Raw genomic sequence first — 13,779 nt, forward strand, 5'->3', positions numbered from 1 at the left:
CACTCACTTCCTTTCCTCTGTGATAGGTGGCATGCACAGATTCAGCTGCCCTGCAGCTCGGGAGCAGGCTGGGCTCTCCTCACCCTTTGACCCCCACCCCTCCTCCTTTGCTCTTCTGACCTGTCCTGCTACTGTCTGATCCCGCAGCCATACCCATTGGTTTGGTGTTTCAGAAGCCTCTGGTGGTAGGGGGTGTCCCAGTGCATTGGGTGGGAATGGAGAAGAAGGAGCACTGTTTTCCAAAGGGAAATCATCAGATCTGCCATAGAGTGTTTTCATTTGGAGTAGAGCAGGGAGAGCCAGGTCTTCACTGTGGCCTGTGGACAGCCTTGGACATTGGCCTCATCTCCTATTTACATAATGATCAGGCACTGACACCTAGCATGCTTCTCATCTCCTCTGCATCTCCTGAATGGTCCCTTAGAGTGTGAGAAGGAAGGAGGCCAGAGCCCAAGGGGCTTCAAGGGAGGACAACAGGACCAAAGGCAAGAGGGAAGTGGAACGAGAGGAGCTGGAGTTCACTGTCCACTCAGGAGCCATCTCTTACTGAGTCAGCTTTCAACTTTAATTTGTAACTGAGCTCTCCCACCTAGATACTCCTTGATTTCTTTGCATATATACATAACAAAGATTTCTTGAAAATCATGGCAGATTTGGTGCACATTCCAAGTTCTCTGCCTTCAAGGAAGAAAGAAGACTGCATTTTAGATCCACAGCTGTGTGGAGAAGGATAATGCCCAGCAAAAGGATTGAATGCTAACCTTGGCACCTCAGAATATGATTCTAGCACCACCAGTCTCAGGGACAGCATCAGGAGAAGAACCATGACTGGACAAGAGGATCTATCTAGAGGCTCTCAAATTCCTGAAGAGGGAGATCTTGATCTGGCTTGGAAATGCTTAGGAAGTTTTCTTTATGGACTGCCTGGGAAAGTCCCCAGGACTTGTTTCCAAAAGGGCAAAGCATCTTCCAGATACTTCCCCATACCTGAACAGACATGGAGAGAGAAGCTGAGCATGGGTTGTACATAGGAGTTATCCATCCTGAATGAAGTGGCCCCAGTGGTTTACTAGAAACCAAGAAATGTTCATCCTGCTTACTCCTCGATGAAAGCAGAGCTAGATACCTATAGTCATGAGGATGTGGTCAGGTGCTGTCAGAACCAAAGGCACTCTCTAGACAAGGCTAATTTTTGAAAAATAATTTTTAGTGATATATTCTAATCTAACATTGCCTGTTTTCCCCAGTGCCCCATTCCTTCTCACTTCCCAGAGAGCCATCCCATATTACAAAGAATATTTTTAAAGTAAAAGAAAAAATCCACAAAAATAGCAATACATGGAAAAAGTCAGAAAAAAATAGGCAATGTTTCACACCCAAAGACCTCCTGTCTGTGCAAAGGAGTGGGAGGAGGTTAGCTTATCTCTTCTTTGGGCCATGACTGTTCATTTTTCATTCTGCAACATTCTCTTTGAGTTGTTTTATAGTTTATTTTGCTCAACCAACCAACATAGCCAGAGGACTGATTGGCACCAATTGGTCCCCATGCTAGAATCAACTTGTGCCTTGGAGACAGGCCAGGGATGAGCCTCAGATTGATGTCATGGTCAACCTAGGGGACAGGTTAGGGCTGGGCAGCCTTTCCCATGCTGGGATGGCCGTTTTCTAGTATTCATTGATATTTGTGAAGCGATTTAAGCTTTGCAAAGGGTTTCACATTTATCACAGTATCTTATTTGCACTCTCCAACAGTCCTGAGAGGTAGATGTATTATTTATCTTCTTCTTGCCACAAAAATGTGGTTCACTCAGAGAAACTAAGAGATTTGCCCATGCTAACACAACTCACAGGTTTCCAAGCTGGAATCTGAACCTTGATTAACTCTAAGTCCAACACTAACCACTACTCTGAAAAGTCTTTCTGATGCTGGGATCACACTGTTCCAAGGATGTGCTGGAGCCAAGTGGTCCTTCTGACACCAAAATTTTGGAATGCTGGCGGTAAAGGAAGGAAGCAATTTTCTGAGAATAATTTTTAAAAAACTTTATGTATCTACCCACTTTGAATTCGAGGCTATATTAAGGTGTCTTGAGCCCCTGAATATGTGATAAGACACACTCAACTCAGGTCTCTGTGCATTTTTACCTACTGCCCTGAAATGGCTGCAAATGGTGGCTCTTTCTCTGGTCTGCGCTTTTCACAGTGGATCATATTCTAAAATGTGGTGGGCACTAGATACATCATCCCCCTTACAGGAAGAGTTCCAGAAAAATATGTGCTTAAATGGGTGTGGCCAGAGGAAGAATTCATTATATCCTGAAGCTGCTGGGTCTGTCAAGGTGCTTATGGGGAACTAGAATCAGAAATTTTTTTTAGAGGAAACTGTGGTAGATTCATATATAGCAAAAGCAAGGTCATTGTCATAAAGGAAGATACCCTCCCTGAGGAAGTTCAGGTCAGAACTCTGAACAGCCACATAGCAGTCTACAGATGCCAAATCTTCTCATTCAGTTCCTGAGGGCTTTAGCTTTTGCCCTTATGATAGTCTTTAGAGAGCCTTCCACATGTCAGGAATTGGTCGGACAGGATCCCCAAGCTGAAAAAGATCTCTGAAATCATCTAGACTAGATATTTGATAACTGCATTTCAGTACGATTGTTTTTTTCTTAATCTTTTATGTTTTATGCATTTAATAATCTCAGAAGGGATCCATTACAGGTTTCAGCAGATACTGCCAAAGGGGGTACCATTACACAAAAAAGTTTAAGGACCCCCTGCTCTAAACCAATCCATACTTGAGCAGAAATTCTTTTACAGCATCCTAAGTAAATAGTTGTCCATCCTTTAAGACCTTTGGTGAGAAGGAATCCACTGTGTTTTTAGGTTCTTCTTAATTTAATTTTCTCAATGAACATAAATTGATTTTCTCTAGCTGCTAGCCTCCATTGGAGAAAAAGAAAGAAACAAAGCCTTTGTAACAAATATGCATAAGCAAGCAAGCAAATTCTCACCTTTTTCATGTCCAAAAAATATGTTTCAGATATATTTCCTCATCAGTCCTCTGGAATCATGGCATACCACTGGGTTGATCGAAACTATGGGACCATCTCCTCTTCTGCAGCTTTTGCTCTTTGCTCCTTCTGGCCTCTGAAGCTAAGCAAGATAAATCCAATCCTACTCACAAAGGATAGTCTTTTAGATATTTGAAAATAGCCATCATGTTAATCTTCTCTTGCTCCTTGACATCTTTTCTCCAGACTAAAAGTCTCTTTCTTTCAACCAGTCCTTTCATAGCAATGGTCTTTAGTCTTCCCAACATCCTGCTTGCCAGTATGATGCTTGAAAAAGGACACAACACTTCAGATATAGACTGGTTGGGCCAAAAGTATAATAAAACCAACATTTTTCATGTTCTGGACACCAGGCTTCTTTTCCTGTAACCTAAGATCACATTAGCTCTTTTTGACTTGCATGTTAAACTAATTCAGCTTGCAGTCTACAATTTGCTTCCTAGCCATGTTTTCCCATCTTGAACTTATAGAGATGGTTTTCTCTGAAGATGAACAGAGGTTGTAGCAACAGGATTCTCTATTTTCTCTCAAGGAATCTAAATTAGCTTGATAAGGAAGATAGAACAGTGCCCCACTCCTATCTGGAGGATACTTTTAAGTCATTGCCCTAATGCATTAGTAACTGAGACAACCCATTTCCAAATTCCTCTTTCTAGCCCTAAGTCTAGCTGGAGCCCAAGCATTGAGATTATTGTGAAAGTAGACTGTGCCTAGGCAGAAGCTTTTGTGGGTGGGGGAGCAGAGATGACATGTTTATTTTTAAATATAAAAACTGAGATTCAGGAAAATAAATGGAAGAGATAACATAAATATCTGGTATTAGTTCATGGAAATGTGTGGCACAAGTGGGCTAAAAATGTGCCAGTCAGTGAGAACATAATATCTAAAATGGCTATATTCTTTAGGGCCACTGAAGATACAAGATGTACAAGAGAATAACCACAGGGAAGCCACTGAAGTGCCCTGAGAACCCAGGACACAAAAACTATCCCCTCTTCTGTAGAAACTGTTAGACTGTTGTCTAGCAATTTTTAGGTTTCTTTGAACCCAAAGATCAAAATCAATTGATGTGTCCATTTATTATTGTTCAGACATGTCTGACTCTTCCTGATTCCATTTGGGGTTTTCTTGGCAAAGATAATGGACTGGTTTGCCATTTCCTTCTCCAGCTCATTTTACAGATGAAGAAATTGAGGCAAACAGGGTTAAGTGACTTGCCCAGGGTTACAAAGCTAGTCAGTGTCTGAGGCACTATTTGAATTCAAGAAGACTCGTCTTCTTGACTCCAAACTCTATCCATTGGGCTACCTAACTACATTTATTTAGCATCTATTAAGTGCCAGACACTATGGAAGTTAATTGTAGAAACAAAGACAAGAATGAAAAAATGGCCTAATGCTACATGCCCAGTTCCTCACTGAAGCTAGGGAATCTTTTACACTTCAGCAAAAATTTTTTTTCCAAGCTTTTGCCTACTTCCTCTAGGCAACATCTGTGCAACTCTAGGTAGCAGAAACATGATTTGGCATTAACATTTGAAGAAGAGGTTTTGGTTGTGTAAGGATTAAAAATGATAAAGGCTGATATTATGAGGAAAACTAATATTTTATTTGAGCCCATTTTGATAGAATAAACCAGACCACGCACCTGGCTATTTAAAAAATCCCGCCTCCAGTACCTTCTCCCATCTTGTCAGTCTCTTATGCCAGAGAGAGTGAGCCCCAGCTCCACCCCTAATTTTAAGTAGCACTCTACGTTGGTTCCCGTTGTTTGGCGTCATCACGTCAGAAACCGGAAACCCATTGGATCACGGAAAATGTAGTCTCAAAGTCCCCCTCATGTCCACAGGAAGTTTGTAAAATACTTTTAAATGGGACCCCCTGAATTCCAAGTAACACAGTTGGTAGCTGCCAGAGAGAGATCTCTAACTGTAGGCATAAAAAAGAACTTCAAGTGGGCAATTTGCCTCCTAATAGATGCATTTGTCTCAGCTGAATCTGAATGCCACAGCAGAGTTTCTATGTTTGTTATCTGGATTAGAATGTCAGTTCTGTGAGGGGTATCTTTGTATTTCTTTGTATCACTAGCACTTAGCACAATGCTTGGCCCATAGTATGTGCTTAATATAAATGCTTGTTTACTGACTAGAGTAAAGGGAACAGAACCTCTCTTTGCCTCTTTCCCCTCCAATCTTCAGGAGTCAGGCTGTAAAAGACTGCCATGACACAAGCCTTTTGGGAGGGGTACTTCTGGTTCCTCTTGGTCCCCAGTAGTCCCAGTACTTCACAAGTCCGGTATATATTTAGCTCCTGAGATGGCTGATTTGTTAATGTTTCCATCAGCTCTATGCTATGGCCACTTCTCTGTTTGGCTGAGCTAAGGGCAGCTGGAGAGAAAGACCGAGCTCCAAGACTGGCATCTGCCTTCAAACTGGGGGAAGAAATTAGGTCAAAAGTCAAACTTGGGAGAGAACAGAAATTGAAGGATCTTGGAATTAGGCTGTCTTAACATAAACAGCTTTTGGTGGTGGCTAAAAGGTAGAATTGAAGGACCCATGGAACTTTGTGTCTGTCCCATCCACATTCCTGTTCAAGTTCAGCAACCACTAAGTCACTGATTGCTTCTTTGGGACCTCTCAATGTATAGGGTCTTTTCAAAGTGTCTTTTCCCCTTGGAGAGGAAGTTAACCCACACCCAGAAACACAAAACAATGAAACTTGGCACACCATCTCATTTTGAGGTTTGGGGAATTGGTAAATCCTTTCATTCTCAGCTAGAGAATACTGGTGCCATGGGCATAAGTCTTCATTGATGCCTTGGCCTCAAAGAAGATGTGCAGGCAGTGCACAGGGCTATTAATTTTCTGGGATTTGAAATAGTTGAGGTAAGATCACTAAAGGTGTGAGTACCTAGAAAATTAGGGGAGAAGTCTCTTGACCCTACCCTAGCTTATTTTTTTGGTTGGAGAGGGGCAGAGATTCTGTGGGGAAAGCAAATGTTCCAGGTTCCCTTCCCACAACAGAGCATCATAAAGGAAACCATCTCTAAAGAGCACAAATACTCAAAATTAATACTAGAATGACTTGTCGTCTGGGAAAACTGCCTACTGTAAAAGCTGGGTTCCAGTAGGTGTGTAGACAGGACTCTGTATTTGAGAAAGTAGCTGTTTGGTATCCCAGTAACTGTTCCTGTTGCATGATAAGTGTTCTCCTGTATTTTGTTATGCAGAATGTAGACGTTTCAAGACCTTCAGTGGATGCCCTCATGACGGTCCCTGCTCACCTGTGAACCTGTGTCCTCATCAGTCATCAAACTTGTGGTGCAGTTTTCATTATTTTTTGTAAACACAATCATTCTAGTCACTTTTCAGCCAGCTCCAAAGTTGGACACTTTTCCCCTGAGGGGCTCGGCTCCAAAGGTTCTGCCCCAGAGTTAGGCAGACCCCTGTTCTGCATTCATCATTAATCTGCTGACCCAGTTTCTCTGGAGTTTTCTAATCGTCTAATGTTTCTACTCCAGTGTTTGGACTTAAATGTACATGGCAGGCAGAGCTGTATGAAGTGTTAAACTCTGCCACTGTGAAATCGCTTGTCCTCGGAATGATGGACTTGAATGTTACGTGGGGGGAGAACTAGTGCCATTTCCTTAGACAACTTTGCTGAGCTGTTGAACTGGTATCTTTTTAGCTGATTGGCTAAATACCTAAGTACATCCCCTACACATCTCCTGGGGCAGGGCTGGGACCAGTGGATGTGTCCACCTGGGCTTGTTGCCAACCAAGATCCACCCCTGGTAGTGTTTGCCTTAAACAGCATCTCTCCACCGGAATCAAGATGCCCTGTTCCTTCTAAACACTTGAAAAAAACAAACATAAGCTTCCTAAGATAGGAGCTAATCAGTATCCAGATTCACCCCACTGGCCACCTCCAATTGGATTGCTAAGCACTGTACTACTCCATTCTGTGACCCGATTCCCCCACTGCCGATTGGGGTACGCACTGAAATTCCAAACCGTTGAGTGACAGCCGTCGTCACTCGTTCCATGACTGTATACACCTAATTCCTTCTGCCATAGTGAGCCTCTGCTAGGTGTTCACGCACAGAAATTCACTCAGGGCTATGGAGCTCTGGTCACCTCTTACTGGTTTTTGTATCTACTCTGAATTTTAGAAAGTGGATGATGGCCCTTTGTTGGTTAGACATACACTGAAGTTCTTAGGGAGAGGCAACAAACAGCTCTAGTTACCCTGTGTCAGTTGGACTTACACGGAAAGATTTTATATGTAGTACTGAGATTAGCACAATGGGGTGGAGTTACCACTTCCTCATTGTAATTACAAACTGAAATTTATACAGGGAGGTGGTTGGTGGCTGGATTCATCCCATGCTAACTAGAGGAAACTAAAATGCTGCAGAAGACAAAGAGAAGTGAATGTGAATTAGTGTCAGAAAAATTTCCCATACCCCTTCAAGTCTTTGGCAGAAGCGTGTCAGTGTCTTCCCTGTGGATCAGGTTTGTGGCTTGAGTGCTTCTTGAAAGATGTGGTGACCAGAAGGTCCCATGCATGTTATGGAAGGGTCATAGTGGCTTTTTATGTCTATGGAAGCTTAATAAAAATAATAATCACCCCTCATAACTGTCCAATGCTTTCCCATACATTCTTTTCTTGCAGCATCTGAGAATCCTATGAAGTCAGAAGGGAAAGCATTGTTATTCTTGTTTTAGATAAGGAAAGGGAGGCCAGCAAAGATAAAAGTGACTTATCTGAGGTCACATCAAACTTGAACCCAGGTCTCTTGGCTCCCAAAACAGAAAACTTGAAAATCTCCTTTTCCTGGATATTTCTGCTTTAGTGAAGCCTTATAGATAAATGAAGAACAATAGGCCCCAGATTCTCCCTTGGCATTGGGAATAAATTAGTCAAATGAGCAAAGCCCAGTTTATTGCCTTATGCTTAGCTTTGTTGCTTCCATAGTCTTAAAAGGCATTTAAGAATTGATTTGGACTCCAAGTGTCCTGAAAAACTACACATCTGGTTATTGCTGGGAAAGGAGAGTCAAGCAGTTGTCAAACAGTGGCCCAAACCATATGACAGTGCTGGGGTGGTCTTTGGCAGTCAATCCTCTGACTACCCAGAGGGTTAATCCAAAATAGGACCTGCAGACCTGGATGACCCAGAGGAGAGTGTCTTCCCCTAGAATCACTGTCCTTCCACACAGACACCTCTTTCTAGGGCTCTAACTATTGATTCTCAAAAACAAGGGGACCTCTGATATTTGAGATTCTTAGGAGCCAGCCGGTGCCTCTGCCCTGGACTAGAACTTTTCTCCTTAGAAAACCACCATCCTGGTATCCTGAGCCCTATCAGCTTATCAGTGACTACTAGCTCCCAGCATCCTATATCAAAGTATTCCATTATTGGCCACTGGTGTGGGTCACACACAGACTGCCAATGACCACTGGCATCCTGGGTTCAAAGGCCTTGTTGGTAATTTTACCCCCTGAACAGCAATGGGTTCCCTGTATCAGGACCAAACTGCTGCTTCTTTGTTGGGCCCCACTGGCCGCCATGGCCTTGCTCCAACTATCTCCTTCTCTGAGAGAGGCTTTCTTGTTTACTTGTAGCCATCTGTGCCTGTTCTCAGGGGCAATAGAATGGAAAGGGAGGGTTGGGGTTAGAAGCAGAGAGAGGTCAGGAGGGAGCTCCAGGGAATCAGAGTGGACCAGTTCCCACCTTTCAGAGGGGGAAAGTGCTTTTCTGCCCCAGCAAGGGCCCCTTCTAGGACCAATAACTAACCTACAAGGGCATGTTTCACCTGAAAACCACTAAGAAAAAACCCCCACTTTCAGTTCCCTCTGTATTTTAGCCTGTAATGCCTGAACTACAAACCCCTTCACAGGAGGCCTTTTCTGTTTTGTTTTTCAACCTAATTGTATTGGGTCTCATCCACATGGTACATGCACTGTATCAGACTTTTAACTGCAATAAATGCTCTTTGGAATCCAATGTGTCCTGGAAAACTTATTGGTTCATTTGTGCTGGAACACCAGGCTCAGCCTCAGGATGGGGAGGAGGGGCGCTCCCCCATTTCCCACACTGCCTTAGTTGAGATCACCTTCTGAGCAATTCCTTCCCATTGTGCTGACTGCAATCTGGGAGAGCCATGACTTTGTGCTTCTTTCTCCATCTCTGGCTGGAAAAGTGAATTGCTGAGGTAGAAAGGGCAGGCTCCTTAAACACCAGGTCTGCAGTGTATCCTGTGGCTCTCTCAGGGAAGGAGATTTAGTTGCATGGCCATGACTGTACCTGGCAAGGGTCATAGGTCTGACCATCTACTTCATTTGGGTTTGATACAGTGGGAAAGAGTATTCAGGAATGTGTCCCTCACTGAGGTGTGGCTGGATAGCTGTCTGGCCCTCATTGGACTAAGTTGGTGTACATCATCCCTCTGAGAAAGGATGACCCTGTAATGTTTACTGGACTCTTGTCTTAGTATTTTGGTTGAGATAAAGAACCAACCGGGAATAGAAACAGACCCAGAGAACCAAACCAGATGGGCGTGGAGAGAACAGGACTCTATTGCCCTCAGGCTTTGATACATACATACCTCTCACCTCTTGCTGATTGTGGGATGCAGAGACCACCTAGAAGGGAACTACAACACTGAAAGGTTGGGGAAGACCTTTCTGAAATCTGTTATTATGCCTGCCCCTCAGCATCTTGGAATAGGAGGGAGCTAGACAAGTCAGGAGATCCAGACCCTTGCTTTTAGTCATACAGGTCAATGTCTCTTCTCTTCCTGGTAAACTCACTAAAAACATGGACCAAAGAATTGGAAGGAACCCAAGGCCCAGAGAGGTAGAGAAGGTCACAATCTCCGTGTCATTTATTTCAAGGCTGTCATATAGCAGGAAGTTTGTGTCCAGTGGGTTAAGGATAGTTGCCAGTCCTTCCAATGTCCTTGGGTTAGAAAGGCCATCGGTGTCATCAGTTTTAAATGTACTATTCTGATATACTTCCTTTTGAGCACAGGGCACTGAGTCCAAAGCCCAGCTCATTCAGGAGGAAGGGGAACAATCAGGACTATATTTAGTTCACCTATTCCTCTCTGCATCCAAAGAGCTCAAACTCCCTTCCCAGCTCCTTCTTTCTTAACCTTTCCCCCCCGAGAATCCATACTCACACATGATGGGCTTCCCAAAGTAAATCAGCCCCAAATCTGATAAATGTTCCCAGCAGGAATAGAGAAGGTGGGCTAAGGCAGATATGGTAAAGACAGCTGTGCAAAGGAAGGACTGGGGTTGCCTCTGCCTGTCCTGGGTTTCCTCCAAGAAACACATCAACAAATCAGGTTTTGATGGTTCTCTGCTCCGGAATCATCTTCTGGGGCTAGCCAGCAACAGCAGAAAGCCCAGTCTCCTGAGCCTAGCTCCTGGGTGATCCCAGGGTCCTTTAGAGAATCCATGATCAGCAAAGCTGAATCCTTTCTCCTAAGTCCCAGGAGGACCACAGACTCTCAGAATCTGAATCCTATTTCCTTTGGCTCAGAGGGACCAAGGGATCCATCGACAAATATTAAGCATTTACTGTCTGCCAGGCACTACACTAGATGCAGGGATAGCTGTGACTATCTCTTCTTCCTTCCTATGGTGGGATTGGACATCAGACTTTAGGAGACTAAGGTGGATGAGTCTGAGCTTGTCAGAAAGAGGCTACTTTCTTGAGCTTCCTCTGAACCTCTTATCAGATTGCCTGAAACTCATTTCCATTCCAAGTGATACTAGGTTAGACTAAGAGGGAGGAGGAAATGATCAGGTGGCCTTAAACCTGTAAAGACTCCTGGAGGGTTCTCACACCTAAACCTCTCCCCTTCTTTCCCTCTCCCCAACTGCTTTTTGCCCTTCCCCTCAGCTTCCCTATGTCTGAACCACCTACTCCATATCCAAAATTCTCCAGGCCTATGTAGAATTTACCCTATCCCCTACCCCTATTCCTTAGTAAGAGTCCTCAGAGGGCTCAGGAGCACAATAGACATCTCTAAAGATCAGTTGGCCATGGGCCACTGAAGACTGAGTAGTGACTCCCAGCTGAGCCATTGAAGGTCTCCATAGACAATCTAAGTGACTGGGAGGGTAGGGGAAGCAAAGAAGAGTCCAGTGGGGCTCTAATGGTCCGTTCTCTGTGTTTGCAGAATGTGGACATTCACCGCTCCCAGGAAGAGGCCCTGAGGACTGTTCCAAAGCATCTGTAGCCTCGCTTAGAGAGGCTAGGGCCTGGAAGAGGCCTACCCAGCTCCAATCTACCACATACTCCCTGCCATCTGTTCCCCAGCCAGTCCTTAGGTAGGACTGTCTGTACTTTCAGACCAGGTGGTGTTCAAGGGTCCAGCTGCAAGCATACTTCAAGTACCCCCTGTGGAAGGATCCTGAGAGATTCAAACTTGCAACTGTATAAACCAACCCCTCCTCTTTCTGTGATATTTTCAATGCATTTCTTACTGTAAAATACTGCTTGAAAACACGTTTTTGTCAACCTGTTTTGTTGACATGTTCTTGTCTTTATGGGCAATTTTGTCTCTAATGGTTCCTGACTTGATGGGGCAGCAAGTTGATGTTTTGAGCTAGGTTCAGTTCCCCATCCTCAACAAATTCATTTCTCACTTGCTTCCCGTGGAAGCTTCTCCCTGCCCACAGGAACCCAGAACTGGAGAAGAGTAGATGTATCTCCAGCATCCAGAGGGCATTGCTTCCCCAGAGGAGGCCCAACCTTCTTCTTCTCCAGTCCTGACTGGGGCTCCTGCCATGTGCCCAGTGGTCTGTGGGGACACAGAGAGCCCTTCAGATATTCTTAGAGTCATCTGATGAGTGAAAGAGGCATTCAACTTCTGCTTGGCCCTTCAGGGAAGAACAAGAAGCACTGTTGCAAAGAACTAAATTAAGGCTTTGGTTGAAAACCTTCCTAAAAATTAGAATGATCCCCAGAGCTGCCTTTGGGAGAGAGCCCTTGAGATCTTCAAGTAAAAGCTTCAAGTTATGAAAGTTTAACCAGCATCAGATCTGATCAGATCAGATCATCAATCACCTGTTGATTTTTTTAAAACAGACTTGACAGTACCACTTCCTATAATGCAAAGGAGCTGTTGCAGAAACCAGAATTCATAAACTTGGTGGATCGACCACCTGGGCTAGCATTTCTAATAGATTGTTGGCTTTCTAACCACTCATCCTTGATTGGACCTACTCAAACTGATCTGCCAAGGGCAGAAACAGGATTCCTTCACCCAGATCCAGCTGTCTGCATTCAAAGCCAATTTGGCCCCTATGCCAAGAAACATAGAATGCCAGAATAGAAAGGATCTTAGAGATCAGCTAGCTTTGTCTTGTTTTACAGATGAGAAAACTGAGACTCTGAGATAGGAAATGACAATGGGAAATGACTTATCCAGACTCACACAGATAATAATTGGCAGAGTTGGGATTTGTATCCAAAATCCAAGGCTTTTCTTATTATACTGTGCTTACTCTGAATGTCAGTCCTCCCAGGCTCCTGAACTTCTGCTCACACCTGCCTATACCATAGGCTGATGCTGCTCTGCCTCTCTACTGTGACAGCTTGGCTATTGGCCAAGTGGGCCAGTACAAACTTTCACGTGCCTGGGAGTATCAGCAGTCCCACTTGTAATAAAACATCTGTTGCCATGCCCAGGTCTTTGATGACAGAGGCTGTTTCATCTTCAGCACCTAGCTCCAGTGCCTGGCACATAATAGGAATTTTGTAAGGGTTTGAGGTGTATACCAAGTCAAGGATTTTGTAGGCAGGCAGCAGATAGAACTATTACAATCCATGCTGACGCCTCACCCTCCCACCCCAATATTTATGAAACTGGACTTTGTCAGAGAATAACCTGCTGCCCCGGGCATATTCTGCCATACATGAACACAGACCAGAATGGTTCATTTCTTCTCTTATGCAAGACCTACTACCACTGCTGACGTCACTTACTTATTGCTCAAAAATTTTTCCTGCTTAGTATACTTTTCCTTCCTACCTCATCTCTATCCAAGTACCATATTTGTCTGACACTTTTGGACCATCCTTATTGTCCTGCCAGCAAAAATTCACCTCCTCATGACATATCACTTCTGGCCTCCTGAACAGACTGGGCACATAAACTAATCAGTATTTCAGGTATAATCCATCAGATAACCGAGACCACTGGTTTATCCAATGCTCACAACTGAATTCTGCCACAATCACTTGGTTCACTTGTCTAACTTGACTACTTAGGGCAACAATCTTTAGTCTTTATTGAGTTATGGAACCTTTTTGGCAGTCTACTGAAATCTATGGATGCCTTTTCAGACTAATCGATGTCTTGACTTGCCAGTGAATTGGATTTAAGTGAGGCAGAGTTGCCCAAAGACATCAGCCTCACTCACTCTTCCAAGTCATTGAAGTCCAATAGCAAGACAGAAGTCTTGATGACTGGCAATGGCCTAGGATGCAATGGATGACCTTGGTATCTTTGATGTCTGAACAAGCTCGTAAGTACTCCACAGTGCCAGCTTCCATTGCCTTCATGGCTATTGGAATAAACTGTTCTCTTCTGCCTCTTGCACTGGGGGATGTCTTCACATGCCTGGGGTGGATACCACCCAATTCACCGACTGGTTTTAGGCCTGTCGGTTACCCTCAGTCTGGTTTAG

General features: G+C 44.1%; 1 protein-coding gene across 3 annotated transcripts in view; it reads left to right on the forward strand.

The window, feature by feature from the left end:
- The window catches only part of PFKFB4 (6-phosphofructo-2-kinase/fructose-2,6-biphosphatase 4), a 66,836-nt gene extending 55,226 nt beyond the window's left edge, over positions 1–11,610 (forward strand). For 2 of the 3 annotated variants that reach the window (XM_044683936.1, XM_044684060.1), the window contains 2 exons: positions 6,300–6,390; positions 11,265–11,610. In XM_044683936.1, the coding sequence (XP_044539871.1) occupies positions 6,300–6,359 (60 nt within the window). In that variant the 3' untranslated portion in view covers positions 6,360–6,390; positions 11,265–11,610. The remainder of the gene's footprint in view (positions 1–6,299; positions 6,391–11,264) is intronic. The other variant, XM_044684001.1, reaches the window with a different exon arrangement.
- The last annotated feature ends 2,169 nt before the right edge of the window (positions 11,611–13,779 follow it).

Source organism: Gracilinanus agilis, chromosome 1, assembly GCF_016433145.1.
Source record: "Gracilinanus agilis isolate LMUSP501 chromosome 1, AgileGrace, whole genome shotgun sequence".
NCBI classification, from domain to species: domain Eukaryota; kingdom Metazoa; phylum Chordata; class Mammalia; order Didelphimorphia; family Didelphidae; genus Gracilinanus; species Gracilinanus agilis.